General features: G+C 41.1%; 1 protein-coding gene across 2 annotated transcripts in view; it reads left to right on the top strand.

Annotated features, from left to right (window-relative positions):
* The window catches only part of ADGRD2 (adhesion G protein-coupled receptor D2), a 386,891-nt gene that overhangs the window by 188,649 nt on the left and 175,555 nt on the right, over positions 1-22,687 (top strand). For both annotated transcript variants that reach the window (XM_069241720.1, XM_069241719.1), the window contains exons 12-17: positions 151-256; positions 5,265-5,326; positions 9,034-9,160; positions 13,118-13,221; positions 18,200-18,302; positions 20,155-20,308. In XM_069241720.1, coding sequence (XP_069097821.1) covers positions 151-256; positions 5,265-5,326; positions 9,034-9,160; positions 13,118-13,221; positions 18,200-18,302; positions 20,155-20,308 — 656 coding nt within the window. The remainder of the gene's footprint in view (positions 1-150; positions 257-5,264; positions 5,327-9,033; positions 9,161-13,117; positions 13,222-18,199; positions 18,303-20,154; positions 20,309-22,687) is intronic.

Raw genomic sequence — 22,687 nt, forward strand, 5'->3', positions numbered from 1 at the left:
CTTTCTTACATTACTAAAAAATCAATTCAGTATGTGGAAAATACCAACTCTGGCTACTCTGTTGAAACTCCTTTTCGTAGCACTGTTGTTATTGATGCTGTGCTCCTGAAAACAATCAATGTTTGAACACATATCCCTATTTTTCACTAGGTACATCAGCACGCAAGTGGGATCCGCCATCATTTCTTCAACGATGCTTATCGATAACGAAGAGATCAGCACACCTGTGTATTACAATCTCTGGCACAAAAATGAGGTATGACTGACTTACTTATTATTAGCAGTGCTTAATTTGAGCCAGTGGTTTCCGGTGCGGAGCACCAGCACTTATTTTTGAGGGCCGCCACTTATTTTTCTGCTTCAACCATTTACTGTGAGCAAAAGAAACATATGGGAAAGACTGTGGCAGAGAAAAGCGAGAATGCGTCACAAAGGGAGAAAACAGGAAGATGCAAGAGTGAGCGTAAGGGGCAGGGAGTGGCTTTAAATAGATTAAAGAGGGCCGTGATGGCTTCATGATGATGCGGCCTCAGTATTCTGTGCTCGCACATTTAAATGCAGCAGCCGCGTGTTTCAGAGGAGAGCTCTGACCATCGGCACGTTTTTATTTACAAATTAAGCACTGATTATTAGCATTTGATAGGAAGGACCTAGGTGTGATTATAGTGAAAAGAATTTTAAATAAAACTAAGGGTGGATGAAATCCTTCCTAAAAATGCCAAACTTCCATGAAAATGTCAATAAATAACTCTTTTAGAGCAAAATTTAATGTGCTGGGATCTTGGATGACTTTTTTCACATGAGCACGCACGTTTTTTGCTGAAAAAAGCTTACATGGACAAAAGCAGTGAGGCTTGGGTCAATTCCAGTTTATCTGAGCCACATCTGTGAGTACTGATTATACGCACACGTACATAATGTGCCTATACATATTAATGTGGTTTATGTACATGTAACAGCCTATGAATAACACCCAGGCCCTACCCACAAAAATTATGGAAATTTGCACCCACAAGTTTGCCGCTTGTCGAGGATGCAGATTTTCAGATCTGCTGTATCAATGTACATCTGCAAGACGAAACACAGGTTTCCCGACATGGCCCTGTTAAACATTTTTATGAATTTGGGAATGAACAAAGGTGCATGAAGAACTATCATATCTGGCAATGGCACCTTTTCCCTGTTTTTGACTCCCAAGGGAATGATGTTTTCTCCATAAATATTCCCCTTATTTAAATCCAGACCAATGTTTCTGGTGCACCAATCCCTTTGCTACCCTTGGAAGATATTTACTAATACCGTTGACAAGAGTAAATCTGCCATCATCTGCAAACGTTTTTAAAAACTCATTAAATATTTACATACTTGAGATTTTGTGAATTCACAAACTTTTTAAGACAACCGTGCCCTGAAACACCACTTTCCCAACCCGGACAAATCATTCACTCTTGTAATAAATAACCAGACTGATATAATATTACACTAGTGTGAATCAGACTTTTTGCTTAGCTGTGCAAATGGCTTTGAGAATCATGAACAGGACATTACATTCACAAAAATAGTTTTAGTAATTACATTTATGTTTCCAAAAATATGAATTTAGGGTAGCAATTCCCAAATCCAGTTTCACAAAATCTGAATTTGAAAAGTTTTCCAACCCATAACTCTCTTATGATGATGGAAAGTCTGTCTGTCTTGCACACGTTACTCAGTCATGAATGAAGGGTTAATGGCGAGAACGTGAAAAAATGTCTTATGTGGAGAGGAAGAGAAAAAAAGAAGCTAAAGGAGCAAACACACAGTTCCACTCCATTTACTCCTACAGGTTTCCTGCAGTGAGGACTATCCACTGGTGAACGTGTAGGGACTTGGAAGATGGGTAGAGATCTATCAGTCGGGAAGACTACCATAATCTATTAATTGGGGATTTGTGAACCTTGAAAAATGTGCATACCCACACAAATCACTGGTTGAAATATCCGAGGTTATATTTCCACATGTTGGAGCGCTTTCAAAATAAAAAGGTAAAAATTCGGGCTGAGATTTAGATCTCCGCTAGAATATTATTTTAGGTTATTTTAATTCAGGGGCGGCTCCTTAGCAGTGACGAAGGGGCGTCGCCCCACTGGCTAAGAGCCAGCAGCTGAAAAATAAAACAATATTTTATTATAATTTTATTATTCAGCTGCTGTCTCAGCCAGCCTGTGAATGGAATAAGGGGCTGGGCAATGGGAGGGGGAAAAGGGGATGGGGAGTGGGGTGGGTGCACTAAATGTGCATGTCAGTTTGGCCGGACATCTTAGGCCGGCCTAGCTGACATGCACACCTATGTTTCTCCAACCCGGCTGTGTTATACAGCCAGGTTGGGGAAACTGCACAGACTCCAGGGCACTGTCTGAGCAGCAGACCAAGCTGCTCAGACCAATCCTGGTGCTGCTCTCATGCTAGGTATAGCATAAGAGTAGTGCCAGGATTGTGTGGGGGAGTCTGTGCTGGTGTCCCAGGGACTGCTGAGACACCATCACCATCAAGAGAGGAGCGAGGGTGCAGGCAGTGGTGGCAGGAAAAGGTAAGTTTAAAGAAAATTATTATTTTATTTCCCCCCATCCCCTTGGCCGCCCCTCCTCTTGAGATTTGCATTGACCGCCACTTTTTTTGTGCACTACTTTTCCTTGTGGTGTGGTTGTCTCACAGAATATTGGTCCACAAAAATATCCCGTGAACAGAATGTCATGTCAAAAATAACAAGGACCAACATATCAAGAAGATTAAGGGCAAATAGTTAAGTATAGATTTACTATTTTCAACTCCACATCTACGTACCATATATATATATATGTGTGTATGTATATATATATTTATATATATATATATATATATATATATACATATATATATATATATATGGTACATATGTCAAGATATATATGTGGAGTTAAATACAGTAAAACTTTGCTTACTCATAAAAACTTACCTTCACAATATTTTTGTCCACAATATTCTTGAGACAATATTTTGTCCAGACAATATTTTTTATATGATATTTTGTCCAAACACCTCATAGTAAACGTGGAAACAGGACCCACATGGAGAAGCAAAAGAAGACGTGGCAGCCCTACTCCACCCCTCTTCTCTCCCATCTCTCTCTGTCTATCCACCCATTATCGGTTCTTCGGTTCTCTCTCTTCTCCCAATATGATTACTTTCTCTCTACTTTCCCCTCCTTGCTTCTCTATGTTGAAGCCTCCCTGTGCCTGCTGCAATAATCCTGGTGCAACTGGGAAAGTGACAGAGGCACCAGGAGCAGCCCTGGGTTACAGCAAATGCCCAGTGAAATAAAAGGGCCTGTCTGGCCCTGCCTTGAAACCTACGCTTGGTGCCTCTTTTTAGACGTACTACTGGGAATGTTAGTGAATACAAAAAAATGTAAAAGCACATCCATGTGAAGATCTAAGGCTCTACCCTTTTAATTTTGTTTTGTGAATTGGCCATTTTGGTCATTGTAAAAGAGATGTTCAGGGTCTTCTGTCAGTAAGTCTTTTGAGCTTATGACCTAAGATATATGTTTAAAAGCAACACAGAAAGTATAATCAGCCATTGTTTACCAACTGATCAATAAGATGAGCCTGTGACTCCATGTTTTTTTAAAGTTAAGAGAATTATTTTAAGTTGGGACTTTGCAATCTTCTCCTGCTTTTGTAGTAAAAAATAAACTTTTGTGTTCTATTCATTCATGTTGTTTTCATGCCCCTGCAATAGGATGTGTACCCAAAACGAGTCTCAGTTTAGAATAATGCCATAAGCTCAGACATTTCACCTAATAAAAATAATGTGATATGCCAGAAAGTGTGCAAATGTACAGTGTTGTAAGAAAAACATTACACCCAGAACGTTTCAAAAACACAGCTGCATCTTGGTCATCCTTGGTCATCATGTACATTCCATTGATAGCATTGGCTTCTCAATGGAAATAATATGAAAGTTATCTCTATTTTTACCACCTAGAAATATATTTATTCAAACACTATTCATTTTCTATCACTGTCTATATTGCTGCTTATTGATGGGTAGGTCTGCAGAAGACCATAGAACGTTGATGTGTAGGACATTTTAAATTTAACATCAGGTCTTTATCCCCACCTGCTAGATGTCCACACTCGTGCCATTAAACCTCTTGGAGTATTATGGACGATTGAGTCTTGGTATTCTTTCTCATTTAAAACACCTTCTTTTTTAGCTGATAGTGGTTGAAATTATGCCCAACCACTGGCTCCTGTTTCACTGTCAATGACTTGGTAGTTGCCCAACAAATCTGACCTTGGAGTGGGGCCAAGGACCACATGAAATGCACACGAGTGAAGGAATTGCCTTATTGCTTGGTGGCCGAACCATGCAAATGAGGGAAGACCTACTTCACAAAAAAGGGCAAACACCCAGGGGGGTCATTATGAGTTTGGCAGACAGAAAAGCCCTTCCGCCAAACTTCAGTTGTCAGGTTGCCACCAGTTTGGCTGCCTTCCTGCAGCCCCATTAAAACTTTCCCGCTGGGTCAGTAGGCAGAAACAGTGTTTCCGCCCACAGGCAAGCGGGGACCAGCCCACAACACTGATGCCAGCTCTTAATTCAGCCAGCAGCAATGTTGTGGTGCATAAGGTGCAACAGCACCCGTTGCGCTTTTCAGTGAAAAGCACAACAGGGCTGGCCATGGGGGCCCCTGCACCCCGTCTGCACCAGCCTTTACATGCCAGTGCTACCGTCAAGTAAAAGCTGGCAGAGAGGGGGTCAGAAGTACCAGGGCGTCGCTGCATACAGCGCTGCCCTGGTGGATTAAGACCGCCAGCACTGCCAGCACCGCCAGTCCCTCCAGTGGAGGGAAACTGGCAGTGCTGGCGGTCCAACTGTGGCGCATCCGCCACAGTCATAATGTGGCAGTCTGACCACCCCCAAAGCAGTTGGATCAACGCTTAGGCATGGGTCTGACCGCCACCACGGCCTGGCATTCATAAGACTGCCAGTGTCGTAATGAGGGGCTCAATGTTTAGTGTTGACTGAGCAGCACAAGCATTTATAACCTGTTGTGTCAGCAGCACTTGAGCTCAAAAAGTGACATAAATGTCCCTGGACCCATTGAGGTTCATAGCTACTAGAGATGGTTACACAGAAGAGATGCATTTCATTGTGCGATACAATACAGGATAACTTACCTTTCAGATATCATGTTCCTCACCATACTTTCATTTCTTTCTCTACCTAATGCACTGCAGAGTCCACAACACCATGAACATCTAGTTCAACCAGTCTGTGTCTTCTGGAACTTCAGCATCAGGTATGTTGTATCTTCTGTGTGTCAATCACAATTAGTAGATTAGCTGAGCCATTTCATGCACCTGCTGCTGAGAGCTTTGAGCAGCACACAGGTCATATGTTTGAACCCTGCCAGGGTTTACTTTTCCTTTCATTCTTCTGAAGAATTTGAAATGCACACTGTTAACTTAAGATGTAACATTTGCATGCATGCTTTCAGTGGTTTTAAATATTATCACTATTTTACAATAGCAAGAGCAACTAAGCACCTATTTATAGGTGGTTATATGAAGCCAGAGGGCTCTCTGCCATACACACATAGCTAATGCAAATCAGAGAAAATTTAAATGTGTAATTGTAATTCAAAATATGTTTTGAAAGAAGCAGTAAGCCTGGTGTACAATAAATGTACATTTACATCACTAAACATACTTCTAATCAAAGGTGTAGATGTATGACTTCACACGTAATGCCAGTAAAGTGTCTGGGTACAACTATGCATTAGGTAAAGGCAGCCCTTCTGTGCAAATGCACAGTTTTTCTCCACTGTAAAAACCATTGTTCTTCTAGTTTAGAAACTCTTTTCTGCAAACCCCTACTAAGGTTGGAAGTTTTTCGTTCCTCTTCCCACCATGAGGGGGAGTTACTACAGGCCTTTGCTGGAATGAATCTCCAACCTTTTCCAGAGTTCAAGGGGTTGTGGATGACATTGTGGATTTCAACAAATTGACAATCCTGGGGATGTTTGCAAGGTTTCAAGGCAAACCATTCCTTGATCCTTCCCCTTTATAAGGCACATGTGCTCATGAACATATACTTTTCGCTAATAAACTATTTAGTTAAAGTATGTTGATACAGATTTCCTTACATTTTAACTCTCATGTATTGATATTCAAAAGGTAGGAATTAAATAACAGAGTGAGAGATGAAAAGAGAACTTTGAAACAATAGGGGATTCATAATGAGTGCAGCGGTCTGGACCACCACATAACAACCCTGGCGGTCCGACCGCCAGCTTTTCTGGCGGTGATGGAGATCCGAATCCACCAGGGAGGTCTACAAGCAGCGCTGCCCTGCAAATTACAACCTTGCTCTCCGCCAGCCTTTTCATGGCAGTAACACTGCCATGAAAAGGCTGGCAAAGAACAGGTTCAGGGGGCCCTTCTGCCCAGCACCATCGCAGTGTTCACTGTCTGCTTTGCTTTGGACAATGCTGTACGCTGTTTACGTAGGTTTACCCCCACCAGCCTAGTGGGAAACTCTTAATGGGTCCAGCAGGGAGGTAGCCAGTGTGGCGGCAACCTCCCCATCAGATATTCACCCTCTGCCAAACTCCTAATCAGGCCCAAGGTCTTTTGGAAAAGTTGTAGTCTCCTTCAGGCACAAAATAGATCATTGTAAATACCGCCTGGCCCCTTTAAAAAATCGTCCTAGAAGAATGAAACTAGGAGTCTGAAAATGACATTCTATATCTTCAAGAAGATTGCCATTTTAAGATAAACTTCTTGAAGTGTAAAGCCATTGAGATGATGAATGGTCTAAGGATATGGGTGTGAGTAACACTCTTTAGATCACATGTAATTAATCAGATGTTTACAATTATAGGATTAGAAAATATTTATTCAGCTCACTTTTGAAAAGTGGGTAGCAAGTTTGCATTAAAAGAAATAATATGAACAAAACCAATGTTTTGGGTTCTGCATCCTGATCTATATGAAATGCTGTAAATTCAACCGATCAGCCACAGTAGCACGGAGTCCTAGGGATCACTTTTTTGTTCTTTTTCAGGAAGTGGTGAAACAAGTCCTTTGCGAATCGCTTGAGAGCTCATCCTGGTTTAACTGAGTACTGTCTTTTTGACATTTCTTTCCCTGGTTCATAATGTTCACAGACAAACTTTAAGTAAACAGGTGATAGTGATTTATACTTGGACATTAGTTAGGTTGGTGAATTTTTTTGTTGACCCACTGTTAAGGATATTCTTTAGGTATTACATTAACAAATTCAGCAAGGGTATTTTATTACTTTTTTCCTCAAGAATTTACCTGACTGTTGTCATCCTGAGAGAATCATGAATAAATATTACCCTTATGTCAAATATATTGATCCAAATCTTGTTTTCTTGACCGTCAACAGACTTTGTAATATAAATATGAGTTGATAAGAGTTTTTTTTGTTGAAAAAGCACCTTAATTTCAATTAGAAGAAGAAATATCCAGAAGGGTTTTGTCTGAATTTCAATATCATCAAACAAATGTTTATATTCTTTGTAGTTACATTTTTTCTTGTGGTTTTACACACTACCCAGCTACTACGTGGGACATTTACATTCAATTATTGTAAACCAAAACTGTCTGTTAGGACCAATTCATCCTTTTCACTGTAAATATATGTAGCAGCTGATGTCTGATAGTTGTTTATTTCGAGGACAAATGGTGTTTTTTTTAATTTTATTTCACTTATGCCATTTATTTCTAATTTGGTTACAGAGGCATTGAGTGAGATTTGATTTTGTTTAGCCTCTTTTGTCTTCAGAAAAATATTCTTTAGATTGTTTTGTGTTCTTTTCACTTCCCATTTAGATATTTTACAGGGGGAAGCTCTCTAAATTAATCAATCATGTATATCAATGTCATTCCTCGTGCAAGTGAAAAAAGTTGCACAATTCATTCCCTGTCTAATATTTTGCCTGACCAGAAGCCCAAGTTACCTTCTTTCAATGTTACCGTGGGCATTCCAGTAGTGTATTCTTATCAGGGGTTTCATATACAAATCAATGATTAGTTGGTTATTTACCTGTGCGACCACAACATCTAGAAATGCATTCTGATTTTCCATGTTAATTGTATGTTAGGGTCACAATTATTAACACAATTTAAGAAACTATCTAGTCACATTACTTTTTACAACTTATTGTACATAATTAGGCTCCTGATTACCACCCAAATCCCCGTATTTAGGACTAGAAAGATCTTGCAAAATACTGAGTTTTAGGTGTAGCAATTGAGTACATAGGTTTAGTAAATGAAAAGACGCAAGCACATTAGTAGTATGTTTTTGTAAAATGTGAATTAAAATAATGTGAGATATTTTGCTATTGGTGTACTGAGATAGTACAGTATGATATTGTGTTTTAAAAAAAAAAAGCCTTGATTTTGTTTCATTAAAGAAAGTTACTCTAGATTAAAATTACACCAGGGATACCCACTGAATGACATTTTAAAAGTTAGGAAATTATGCCACCAAAATGTGTTGGTATTGCATGCAATAGATTCATTTTGTTGGTGATGCCCTAGATTTCCCCTTGCAATTCCTGGCTTCAGGAGGCATGAAGGGAGTGGCATTAACAAATAGTGAACACTAGTCTAAGACTTATGTTTACTTTCTGTTGTTTGCACTACACTTTCCTCTAAACCGTCATCTGCAAAGAAGCTATTGAAGGTACAAGGTGTCAATTCAGTGATGGCATCAGACCTTCAAATGGTGAATGATGTCATTTTCTTACACTCTTAGCAGCTGTCTGAGATCATCTGATAAAAGCCTCTTCGTGTCACTGTATAGGATGAGAAGGTTGGTAGAACCTTTCCAGCTTCAGAACGTTTGGTCTGCAGTATACTCCAGGGGGGTATGAGAGGTGTTGATGAGCTTCTGACATTCAGGGAGAATAGGAGGACACTTTTTACACACATCCATTTGTTTTTCACTATTATGTTTTTTTCCTCCGAATAGCCCAGAAACTGGAGGCATGTGGTCTACACTTGGCTGCACTGCTCTGAGTTCTGTGTCGGACTATACCTCCTGCTTCTGCAACCACACCACCAACTTTGCAATCCTCTTGCAAGTATATGAGGTTCAGGTAAGCGTCACCATAACTTTTGGATGCATGGTGGGGCAGGTGACATTTGTGCATTGTCAATAATTTTCTACCACCTATCTCATCTTTGAGATTTCGAAAGATTTACATTGAAAGGTGTGGAGCACTAGAGCTATACTTCTTGAGTTTTACAGAGTGCAATAGATTATGGTCTAATGCAGTGGTTCTTAACCTGTGGTCCAGGGACTCCTCTGGGTAGGTAAATCCTCCTCAGGGGGTCTGCAAAAGTGGTGGCTCGTCCTTTAGGGCGGAGGGGCCACGCCCCACCACCTTTTGCCCCTCATGAAGAGTGTCTGTCAGGCTGGACAAAGGTCAGCCTGACAGACACTCTCCATGTTCAGCTTGGCAGCCAGGAGCAGACATGCGCGATTTGCGCAGACTCCTGGCTGCCTGAGCTGAACTTTGCTGGCCTGAGGAGGTCACAACTCCTATGGGCGTGTCCTCCTCGGCTCAGCAAAGGTGCCTCGAGGCCCTCCCCTGGGTGATGAGGAAAGCATCACCAATTGACACTCGCCCTGGGCACTTCAGGTTTTAGCCCTTAAGTGCCCAGGGCGAATTGTCAATCAGTGATACTTCGTCACAGAGTGGGGTGGGGTCAGCAGTCGCACTGACCCCATCCCACTCTGTGATGAGGCTGGGACTGCTGCCTTCCCTCATTGGCTGAATGAGGGAAGGCAGCAGTCCCAACCCTTCAGGGACCTGGAGGCTGAAGGTAAGTGTGTGTGTTTGTATGTGTGTGATGTTTTAAATTGAATGTTTGGTGCGCGCGTGCATGTTTGAGTGTTATGAGTGTTGATAATGGATGTGCGTGCATGCATGTGTGTGTGAAAGAATGAGTGTGTGCGATCTTTTAAAATGAATGTTTGGTGCGTGCGTGCATGTTTGAATGGTATGAGTGTTGTCAACGGATGTTCATGCGTGCGTGTCTGTGTGTGAAAGAATGAGTGTGTGTGTGTGTGTGTGTATCCTGCCCCCCCCCTAAAGCTGCCGGCTGCCACTGTCTGCGACTGCTTAGACAATTAAAAGATAATAACAGATTAATAAAGGGCATATAAATAAATTGGCTAAATGTACAATTGAAAATTTAAAAATGTACTGTAAATTTCAAAGAATTTGAAATTAGAGGTATTCTCAGATTGATTTGTGGGAGCAGTACCGGTGCATCAAACAGAATATAGTATGGATGATGTGTGGTTTCAAATCAATGAAATTTAGAAATGCTCCAACCTTCCTCTTAAACTTGAAATATTTATTTTCCTTATTTATATTTGTTTGCAAATTAAATGAAATGTTATTGTTTGTGTATGTGTTTGATGAATGCATGTTTCTGCATTTTTTGATTATTGTTTTTTAGTTTAAATCATCGATGATGCAAAGGCTGGGGTCCCCGGCTTCCGGTAATGACTCAATGGGGGAGGTGTCACCAGATTCCAGTAACGATTCACTGGGGGTCGCCGGGTTCCGGTAATGATAAAGTGGGTTGTTCCACAGAAGTGAAAACGTGGAGAGCCACTAGTCTAGGTAAAAAGGTTTCCACTGGTCAGCCCAGCAGGAAAGTGGCTGCAGCATTGTTGAAGGCTCATAATTGAGCCGGCGGCAATGCTGCCGTACGCAGGGGCCCCAGCACCCTTGAAATGCGCACTGTCTGCACAACAGATAGTGTGCATTTTTAAGGGTGCTGGGCAGGGGGAGCCCTGCACTGCCAATGCCCCCAGTGGCTTCCAGCACCTATTTTCCATCAGCCTTTTTATGGGGTTGTATTGAAGATCCTGGCGGGGACGACGGTGGGTTGGCGGGTCTGCCTGTCAACCTCGTAATGTGGCCGTCGGACCACCGCAACAGCAGCAGTCCGACCGCAGCATTGGCAGTCCAAGGACCGCCAATGTTGTAATCGGGCCCTTAATGTTTGAGCTGTCACCACACTCTATCCATCAGCCTCCACTTGACCAGGGTCACGAGTGCAATACATACATTTTGTGATCCAACAAATGAAACTGTTATTATCCAAGACATCCTATGAAATGTTTTGCAATATACCATGAGTAAAGTAAATGTAGTGGGATCGAAGTTCCACAGACAGATTTACCGCAATGCACATCTTTTGCACGTCATCAAGTTGCAAAGCTAGTGACATTTACACAGCTTCACCTGTGAGCACATTTTCATACCGAAAAAACTTACAGCAGGAGAATTTTGCACCCCACAAATTCCATTTTTTGTGTGTTCTTTCTATTTCTTGCCGAAAACTCATTATTGGCAAAATATTTAGAGGCATATTTACAAGCCCATAGTGCCTCCTTGTGCCACCCTAGCATAATTTTTGTTTATGCTATGGCGGTGTCAAGGACGCCTTTTCCCCACACCAGATTTACAAAGTTGTGCAATGCTTGCATTGCGCCACTTTGTAACCTTTTGCGCCACATTATGCCTATTCCAGGCATGATGTATGCAAGGGGGCATTCCCCCGTTAGGAGGCCCAGAAAAATGGCTCTGTGAAATTTACGTGGTTTCTCGTTGCCATTTTTCCCATCATTTTTAATGCCTGCCAAAGCCAGGCATCCAAGTGATGCTCCCATTGTTTCCAATGGGCCTCCCCACGCATTGCTGGACTAGCGCCATCATTTTTGGCGCAAGCCGACAAATGCACCACAATAGCATCAAAAATAGTGGTGCTATTGTGCTATCGTGCACCATGTTGCGCCATACTATAAATAAGACGCTACCATGGAGAGGTTACAGAGGGCATGGGGGCGCAAGACAAGTGGCACATCATAGCTCAGGTGCCACTTCCTTGTAAATATGCTCATAAGCCTGGGCTTTAGGCCTTGCCTCTTACTACTAATGGCTTACTTGATTCATCACCTAGTATTCTTTTGATGACTTTTGTCTGTTTCTTATGTTGGCCACCCACTACAGTATTGCTTTCTTACCAATTTTCCTTGATGTAAATCTCTATTCTTCCATGTGTGACATCAGGAACATTTTTCATCATAATTTCACTACGGGCATTTGTTTTCTTTTGTTTGATGATTGTAAATCCACGGAAACGTAGCTGCAGGCTTGTTTTAGGAACTTTGAGTACGTGTTTGCTCACTTCTATGTCCTCTACTCCTCTTCCTCGCCCTTGTGCTCTTGCATCCCTCCCCTTTTGCACACCACACTTCCCTCAGTCGCTTTCCTCGCTTTTGCTGCTCATCTCATGCTCTCCTTTCCCTTTACTTCCCACCCTGCCATTTGCACTTTCTGGTGAGGGCACAGTACCTCTCTGTGCACTGTTACTAGGCTAATTGATTTAGCTAATTTTTGTGGTATATTGTGCTTACTTTATTTTTTATTTAGTGTTCCAAAGTGTCCATCAGCTTTCTTGAAATGCTAAATATTAAATAAATATAATTCAAAAATATATATTCAAAATTGCCATCTTGGACTCATGTGGGCCCACTGTCACCATCTTACTATGAGTTTTTGGTATACTTTGAGGAAAGCATTCCAAGATGGCCACCGGTGGATGCGCATGTGTGTATGTGCACGGAGATGAGCAGGCATTCATATTTGAATGGTTTGTTATATTTCAGACAGTAATAATTTAAGATGGCCACCATTGCATGAGCACATAGTCATCTTTAATTTTCTTACCATGAGGTACAGAATGAAAACAAGCAATGGCAATGTCAATAGCTCTGCCACTGCATATTAACGGCACAACCTATTGTCTTTACCCATGCTTGTTTAACTATGCAAACACCATCAAGTTAACCACGTTTGTGATATGTAAAAAACAAAATTGTGAATTTGGTGGAAGCATAATCTTGTAACTTTAGCGAACCTAATACAAAATAAACTTTTCAATCTATACATATTTTAACATTCATTCTACAAAACATGAATATGTTATGTGCTCACTAAAGAAACAAAATGCTATTTGTTTTGCTGAAATAGAGAACTTTGGAGGAAGAGTCTACATTGAAGACCTTGACGTTTGTCGGGTGTGGTGTCTCCTTTTGCGCTTTAATTGTGACCTTTATTCTTTTCTTGGCTGTTGGGTAAGTTTCCCTACTGGTGACCACATACATTTCACTGTAGAGGATTATGTTGTGTCCTCACTCATCTGAACCTGTATGTATATTCAGTCCATTATCTATCATCAACAGACTTTATAAATGTATAATCTGTTGTGCCATGTTGTGTGTCAGATGACTACAATTTGTACAAAGACCCAGCTGGGCAGCAGCCTTGTGATCAGAGCAAGCCAGCACATCCCTAGTTTGGAGTTCATTTGGGGTGGGGAGGGCGCAAGAAAGAAGAAAAAACATATTGCAGAAGAAACAGAGGAGAGGAAGGAAAGAAGAATGAAACGAAAGAAGGTGAGAAAGAAAAAAGGAGTAAGGAGGGGCAAAAAGAAAGAGGAAAATAGAAAAGAAGGATCCTGAAAGGATGAAATGAAGTTAGGACAAGGAATTGTAGGCAGTATGGAAGAAAGGAGGGGATAAAAAGAAGGAGCGATAAGATGAGAAAGAGTGAGAAAGGAAAGGTGGAAAGAATGAAACTCGGGAGGGATCAGAAAATTGAGAGCTGTGTATTGCCCTACAAAAATTGATATCCGCTAAAAAGAGTGTTGTCGCTATGATACGTGATACAAAGTTTGGAAGTCTTGCTTAATTTCAAATATAAATTTGATGCTTGCATTGGTGGGGCAATTATCATAGTGTATTTTGGTAAACTTCTCTACAAATACCTTCTATATAAGGAGCCTACAATTCCTATATAAAAGCCTGTTGTGATACCTCTAGTCACCTGTATTAAAGAAATGATATAGATAGTCAACAGTAATAACTTATTACGGTTAAAGTCTGAAGTCACAATACATGCTACCAGAGCCAGCAGACAGGGTGAAATGCAGCATAATTAGCGCTGCAGTAAAACGGAAGTGGCTTCTCCTTCTTAAGGTATATTTTGCTAAAAAAGAAAACGTGTTCAGAAGAAAGGGGACACTTACAGATATTGATGGCAACATCTTTATTTCTTCCATGCTATAGCTCATTGAAGGGAAAATAGAGAACCTGATTTAGATTCATAAGCAAGAAAAATGTCCTGTCCATCTTATTACAATTGGCATAGGATGCAATGCATTTGTAATAAGATAGTAGGAACTCATCTGTCAAACCCTAATTCAGGCCCAGAATCTCTGCATGCTTCCACACAATATGAGCCACAGTATTATTTTAACTTGACTCACATTAAAGTGGCTCTAATATCTTTTTACAAAAATACTACCCAGCTTTCTGCTGTGCTTTCTCAGCACAAATTGTCTTTATTCTTCTTGTCTGCAATGATTATGAAAAAGAAGGAAACTGCAGGTTTAACAGAAGGGTGATGGGGTAACCATGGGGAAAGCATAAGACTAAAGGGAACGAGTTAGGGTGGGAGTATTTACAGTTTAAGAGAGGGTTAGGAGGAGGTTTACAAAAGAATGTGCACCCATCCACAAAACAGTATGCCCATTCCTATTTGCAAACTGCACTTCTAAGGTTACTACAGCCAAAAGGAAACCAAAACAGTCATAAGTGTACTCCTGCTGAGAGCTGGAGCAGGTTTAGCACCACACATGGCTAATCACTGGTACTGCAAACAATTTAAAATAAAGCCCCATAGGAAATACATGTTAAAATAGTTACAAATATAAATGTGTTTAATTTAATGTCTAAAAATAAAACATATATTTATTTTAACATATTGTAATTACTTTATTATTTATAACATCATGAAAATACTTTTTAATAAAATATACCTAAATTACTTTAAACTATTTAGGTAAATTACTTTTAATGCTTATTACTATATATTTTTTACTTTAGATGGGGATATTTTTTAATTTAAATTTCAAAAACATTATTTTAATTTAATATGTTCAAAACATTAGCATTTTAACTGTGAAATTAATTTCTTAATTTGTACCTTTTATTTTGCTCTACATTTAAGACAAAAATAAAAATATAATATATATTAATAAGATTACAAATTTGTGTCATAATTTTTTTCAAGTTTATTAAACTTGATTACTTTTTCTGTACTTTACTAGAGGGAGCTCTCCACTACCAGAGCAGAGATCTCACTATGGTAAAGCATAAGGATAATGTTCAAAGTTTATTAAAATATTATAATCATATTTAAAAATCTTTTAAGTTAATATCAATGTAAACTAAGTTGATATATTTATTTTAAATATAGAAAAAATGTTTTAGCATTATTATGCATTATGTTAATTTTGAATTAAATGTTTAATGTATTAAAGTATATTAAATTAATATTTTTAGAGTAACAAAAATCACCTAAAGTAAAACATATGTTGCTACATTCATTTTTAAATGAAAAGAAGGCAATTAAAAATTTATTAGAATGGAATAAAAATGCTTAATGTTTACTTTGTTTACATTAAATTAAATCTATTTGGATTTGTAATTATTTTAAATTGTTTCATTTCATTTAACATTCTGCACCACGGAGTTTGATTTTAAGTCTCTACCTCTGTTATTTTCTATGAGAGGATGTTACAGTATCAGTGTTTGGCCATGTGTGGTGCTGGACTTACTACTGCTGCATTTTGGCTGTAGTAACTGTACACCCGTACATGAGGCTACACCCCATGCTTCATGGAGAGGAACCATGTAAAACCGCACTCGAGTAACTGTACAATCCTAAATGGTGAATAGCCCAAGGTAGTAAGTGTACTCATAAGTAGAAGAGTAAACTTACATGGTGAATTTACTTACATCTAAGTTTAACTTTGTGAATAGGATCTTGCGGGCCGGATTCACAAAGGTAAATTTGCAATTTTGTGTAAGTTAACTATTTTTTTGCTGTTCACAAACTGCAAGTTAATAGTAACTTTACAACTGTAGAGACTCCACAGTCGGGTTGGAGAACACTGCACATAAAAAGATAGGCCTCTCCCCATAACAGTGGCACACACCCTATTACTATGTAAGATAGTATGATGGATAGTAAGATAGTACTATGCTTGTCCTACTAGCCAAGTTATTATGTGGCTTATAGACAGCAAGGGTGATGCATGCATTATTTGTGCCAGGATGAAATGTAATGCCTCGGTTCTGAATAACTTTATGAGGGATAGCAACTTGAAGAACAGGAAGTTAAGTGTGGAATTCCATGTGACAGCATTGGCTACTTACACAAGAGATGAAAGTGAAGGGGCCCGCTTAAGTCACTGCTCTCTCTCAAAGATTAATTTTGTGAACCTTTGCATAGAGTGTTTTGAGACTCTGGGAACTAAGGGCTTTTAAGGGTTAAAAAGAAGGCCAAATGAAATAGATAATTGAGGCGAATAAGGAAGGAGTGCAAGATCAAGATGTCTGGGAAGCTTCTTAAGACATTCAGTGGTAGTGTTGCAATGAATGGAAGTCAGGAAATCCAGGAAGGAAAAGACAAAATGGAGGCTTTATTTTAACTAATGGAGTGGAAACCCTTGACAGTGGAAATCAACCAGGCACCACCTCTCTCCAATTCAGAAAAGAGCTCAAGATGGTACTTTTCAGGTAATCCTTCTTTGCAGGATACTCTTCTTCCCCTGTTCTACTTCCCATTTCCATCCACTCCCTGGAGGGTAGTCAGTTTTGGCCATGGCAAGCTGTGGCCCGGTTGTGACTGAGCCACTTCCCACAAACCCTGTCTCTCTCCAGCCGTGGTTTTACAGGGTGCAGATGCATGCACAGTAAAACTGGGTCCAGTGTTTCTAGACCAGTATGTTCAGGTTTGGATAACTGGACCACTCGTAGTTGTCTGGAGAGATATTCATTCCTGGTAACTATTCATGAGATCCTAAGAAGGGCTATTTAATTCCACTACAATCTACAGCATGGGTTTTAAGACATAATTTTGTGTGAAGATAGGCACATGGGATCTGAGTGAAATTTCAGTTACACTGGCATAATTCACATAGTTTCCGTCATTCTGTGCTACCCTTTTTTACACAAAATGCCACAAATTTACACCATTACACCATTTGGTATAACTGGCGGTTGGTCTGGTTCAAATCCTATTGCAGGATCACCAGAACAGTGTGGACAGACAGAATGTGAGAGGCTCTTGTTCGTTGCACATGTGTTTTGACTATGGGGCTTACTATGATTTGGGCAGTTGAACCACCACAACTCCAATACAGTGGTGGTGAGGCAGCCGTCAAGCTGGTGGCCTCACCTTCGCCGTATTACGATGTTTCCACCAGGCTGACCAGCGAAAACCGTCATATTATGAAGTTTTTGCCGGTCAATCCGGTGGAAACAGTGCAGCGGCATTGGCCTCGCCTCGCTTAGGAGGCCGAGGCTGATGCCATCGTACACAGCACCCTCGGAATGTGCACTGTCTGCATATCAGAATACGCATTCTGTAGGTGCAGATGGGGAGCCTGCACTAACCACAACATGGTCTAGGACAGGGCAGGGGTGCCCCTGTGTCCCCCAACACTGCCTTTCTGCCAGCCTTTTCATGGTGGGGACCCCGCCATGAAAAGGCTGGCAGAAAAGGAAGTTGTGATCAGCACAGCGGTGCCAAATTCGGCACCGCCGTGGCTGACCACGACTTTGACTGCCACCTAATCCCGACGGATGCGGTGGTCTCCTGGTGGTCTGACAGCCAGGATCATAATCTGGCAGTCAGACCACCAGGAGTGCAGTGGTCCAACTGCCACCACTGACAGCCAAACTTGTGATGAAGCCCTATGTTTTTCTCACAATGTACGTTCCTCTGGTCCAAAATGGACACAAGGATAACATTTGTACTAGTCCATAATATGGACTTACATTTCGAATCATTTTGTGTAATTTTTCCAAAAGTTTGCGTAATTACTCATAAGGAAATTATGCAAATTTGTACATCTCTTCAAGGCGCCATAAAAAGAACTAAAATTGAGTATGAACCAAACCAATCACATGCTATGGGTGAGCTACAGTTGTCACCTTGAAGATGATTGAAATGTGTCTATCTTGAAAATGTTCTCTGTTCCAGAGTTCCTAAATCTGAACGAACCACAGTGCACAAGAACTTGATTTTCGCCTTAGCTGCAGCGGAAGCCCTGCTCATGTTTAGTGAACTGGCAAAAACGAATGAGGTAGGACTTCATTTATATTTGGATTTGCTACTAATAATTCTAAATATATGCCTGTAGTTGTAGTACAGAAAGAAATCAGAAAGGAGCACAGACCTTCTATGCAGTACACTAAGGTTTAAAAAAACAGAATGAATAACCTAAATTCTGCACTTTAAATCAGCCTAAACATAGACAAGACTACAAGAGTGTTTTGAGGAGTGAAAGTGCACACCAGTCATGGCAGTACTTCTGTCGGCCTAATCAAACCACAGAAACTGGAGTGAGGTTGTCCCGAGATCAAAAATCTTCCTAACTCTTTTCAAAATTACTATTGTGTTGATAACAGTAAATAATATCTATTAGATGCATGTAATAAGATGCTGCATTTTTTGAGAGTATCCATCCCCTGGGGGGATGGGAAAAATTAAATATTTCCTATATAGGTAGTATTTTAACCTTAATTGAAGGACTAGGGGCCTTATTTGGAGTTTGACGGACGGTTTTCACCGTCCGCCGAACTTCAGATGGCGAGGTTGCCGCCACACTGGCTACCTCTCTGCCGGACCCGTTAAGAGTTTCCTGCAAGGTTGGGGGGTGGAAACCTAAGTTTCTGCCCGCCAGCCTAGCGGGACACAGGCTACAGCATTCTCTCCAGCTCATAATCAAGCAGGCGGCAATGCTGTAGCCAGCAGGGTGCACTAGCTCCCTGGCAATGTTCGCTGTCTGCATAGCAGACAGCGAACATTGCACCCTTGCAATGTTCACTGTCTGCAAAGCACACAGCAAACATTGCCAGGGTGCTAGGCAGGGGGGGCCTGCACTGCCCAGGCCAAGTGCATGGGCCGTGCAGGTGCCCCCCCTGTGGTCCCCTGCACCTGTTCTCTGTCAGCCTTTTCATGACGGTGTTACTGCCATGAAAAGGCTGGCAGAGAACGAGGTTGTAATCAAACATCTGGTCACTGGTAAGGCCTGTGTATTTTAGTTTTTTGTAAAAGAAGCAACGCTTAATTTGAGCTGGCGGTTGCATGGGGGTTACAGGCACACATTTTTTGGATCTGGCACATATTTTTTCTCATCTCGCCATTTCCCAAGACCAAAGGAGGGAAACACACACAGAAGAAAGAAAGTGAAAGGGAGGGAGGGAGAAACAGTCACAAAAGGAGAAAGCAGGAACGTGCTAGATTGTGATAAAGGGGAAGGTGGGTTGAAGACTGCACCTCCTTGGTATTCTGCACTGACATTTAATAGCACTGGCCGCAGGCCTGCAAGCAGAGAGTTGGGCATCGGCACTCATTTTTTTACAAATTAAACACTAAAAGAAGAGACACCATTGAGGTGGCCCTCCCAGAACCACCAGTTGCATGTATTTATAATGAGTAAGCGATTCAGGCAATTTAGTCTGCCAAGGGTGGCCTTCCTACTCTGACCTGCATGACCTGGGCCTTGCCTTTACTCCCTCCCTCTCACCTACCCTTGACTTCTCATAACTTTGAACAAGCCATCTTAAAATGGTTCTTCTGCCTCTTCTGGTCCCGATACCTCCTAGTCTCTCCTCCTAGGGAGTCCACCTTTAGGTTTATTAGGGCCAGGCAGGTCCTCAGGCCAAGAACCCTGCTGTGTAGCCCATCCCTATCCTTCCCTAACCCCTTCTCTCCTTTGGTTAGTCTACGCCACTAATGATATTCCTTCCACAGCATTATCTTACATTTGCATGTGGGTATTTCTGAAATGCTGTAACTGTTATAGCTTCTCAGAAGTACTCACATGTATAAACACCAACACCCGTATCAGAAGATGTACTCACACTTTGGTTGTTTGATACTGATATAATGTCATTTGGCAATTTATGATGTGACTTCTGCCCTCTCACCAGGTCGTCTGCATTACTGTGACTGCGTTCCTGCACCTCTTCTTTATGGCATCTTTTGCTTGGATGCTCGTTGAAGGTCTTCTCTTGTGGAGTAAAGTTGTTGCAGTGAACATGAGTGAGGACAGAAGAATGAAGTTCTACTATGTAACTGGGTGGGGTAAGTCTTGCAGCAAGTTCCTTAAGAATGTACCTGCATGCAGAAACCATTAAGGCCATTTTACAGTGCACGTTGTATGCTGCAGTGAAGGGAGGGTGCGGGCACATCTTGAGGAGGATGAGGCAACATTTGGCTAGAGTAATGAAAGTGAGGAAAAGAGAACCACAGTCCTGGCTTTTTTTGGTAGAGGTCTTGCTGAGAGAGATGTGTCCTGAACCCTTTGTTGAAAGTGCCATTGCCTTCTTTAAGATTTCATGGAGTGTTTGTTAAAAAAGTAGGCCTTATCAATCAATTATCCATCCTCCAATATGTTGTCTTGTGATTCCCTGAATTTGCAGCAAATTGGATTATACTATTCGCTTGTTGGAAATGGATAACCTGATGTTTACTTGAGGTAGATTGGTCTGATTTGCTAACCCTCCCAATAATAATGTATGAGAAGTGAGGCCACAGGCAATCAATTAAAATGGGCAGAATTTTCCTTGGTTTGAGGTCAAAACTGTGATCCAAGGGGTGGAACGGGCCACATCACTTTGTTGACCATGGTGTTACTGCACGTCTACTGAGATGCATCTGTGACCATGTTATGTTTAGGTGCTGCACAGATGGGGGCTACAGTTGAGGAGTAGGATTCCCCATAGGTCAGTTCAGTGGCTCAGGAGAGTATAGACAGAGGGATCCAACTGAGTTCAGAGAGGCATAGAACAGACAAGTACTGATGCATAACAGGGGCTTTGTCCATGTTCCACCACCTAAACAGGGAATCCCATCAATTTATTGATTAGTCTACTCTGGCTTTTGGCTGCTGGGGGATCATGTTGGACTTAGCTCTTTCTGTAGGACCATCCCCAAACGTTTTGCCTTCTCCCTCCACTTTTCTGAACCCATTTTTGATGTCTTTTAGGACACTGAGCACTTTACCACTGCTACCCAGTGCTTGTGCTCTCTTTGACCTCGCAAAGTAAACCTCTTGCTAGGCCCAAACTTTCTTTTTAATACATATAAGTCACCTGGTCAGCCCAGAGGGTGGAGTACAGTGTCTTTAAAAAATAAAACATGTAACTTTATGTTTTACATGACCTGGTTATGAAAAACTCTTAAATTCATTTTCCGCTACTGCAAGGCCTACCTATCCCATAGGATAACATTAAAGTTACCTTGTCATATTTAATAAGCTGTAACTTTCACATGAGAACAGGTAACCAGTTCATGCTTCATAGCTTAAACGAAAATCTTCTCTGATGGTAAAGTCTGATTTTAAATTACAATTTTGAAATTTCTGAAAGTTGCCATGTTTCTGCATTAATCATTTAGTGCCTGTAGCCTGTTACTGTGTCACATGAGTGGGTGTAGTTGTCAGCTGGGCTCTGTGTATTCCTCCTAGACAGCCACAAACAATTGAAAGCTTAGTTGTGCCTGGATTGGCCATCACTGGCAGAATGGGAAGAAGGAGCTTGGGCACAGCCCTACTTACACTGGAATAAGCTGTCTTCTGCCTCCACTCAAAGCTCTGTATACCCCCCTCCCTGTAGACAGTCTGGAGCCTGGACAGGTAAGGCAAGATGCCTGTTGACTTCAAAGGGAAACTTTAAGAAGCTTCTCCCACTTCAGAATAAATATTGGACCCCGAACACCCACTCATCAGTACACCTCTGGTTCTGGGGATACTTTACCAGGAAGAGGGAGTGCTGCTGCTGAAAGGATGGCCACTATGGTGTAGGTATTATGTCACCTAGGATGCACCCATTCATGCTCCAATTAACATTTATATCTTATTTTTTAAGCCACAAACGTGTTAATGCATTTGCAGCTATTATGTGTGTGGTACAATTGTCACTAATTTGAGAGATGGATTATTTTACCGATTGTGATCCCATCCAAGGCGACATAACACCTACACCAGTTGTTTCCACGAAGTCTCCTGTTGCTTCTCTGCACATGTTAGAGTACACCTTATGGCCCAACCATCATGCTTTGTTTATTGAATGCCTATTTAATTCATTATGCTGTCACCTTTTAAAATTGAACCACAGGATCCAGAATGCCTCATGGTCGGCAGGACAGGTCTGCTGTATATAATGAGAAAAATTTTGAAGGTCTCACTAACCATGAGCAAGACTCTTAAGAGTTGATACGCATTGATGATTTTTGTGGATCAAATAAAGACAATATTTTTGGATTCCTGAAGTGCAGTGAACTTTTCTTTGTAATACTGATATATGTACTAGTCAGTTATAGTTAGGACCTAGGACCTAGAAAAGTGTTTTTTACTTGCTTATATCCTAAGTGTTGATTGATGAATCGTTATGAAATTTTCCCAACAAACTTTACTCCAGCAACTGTCTGGAAGGATTTAGGGTGCTCCGTCAAGTGAGGGCC

The sequence above is a fragment of the Pleurodeles waltl genome, chromosome 6 (assembly GCF_031143425.1).
Source record: "Pleurodeles waltl isolate 20211129_DDA chromosome 6, aPleWal1.hap1.20221129, whole genome shotgun sequence".
Taxonomy (NCBI): domain Eukaryota; kingdom Metazoa; phylum Chordata; class Amphibia; order Caudata; family Salamandridae; genus Pleurodeles; species Pleurodeles waltl.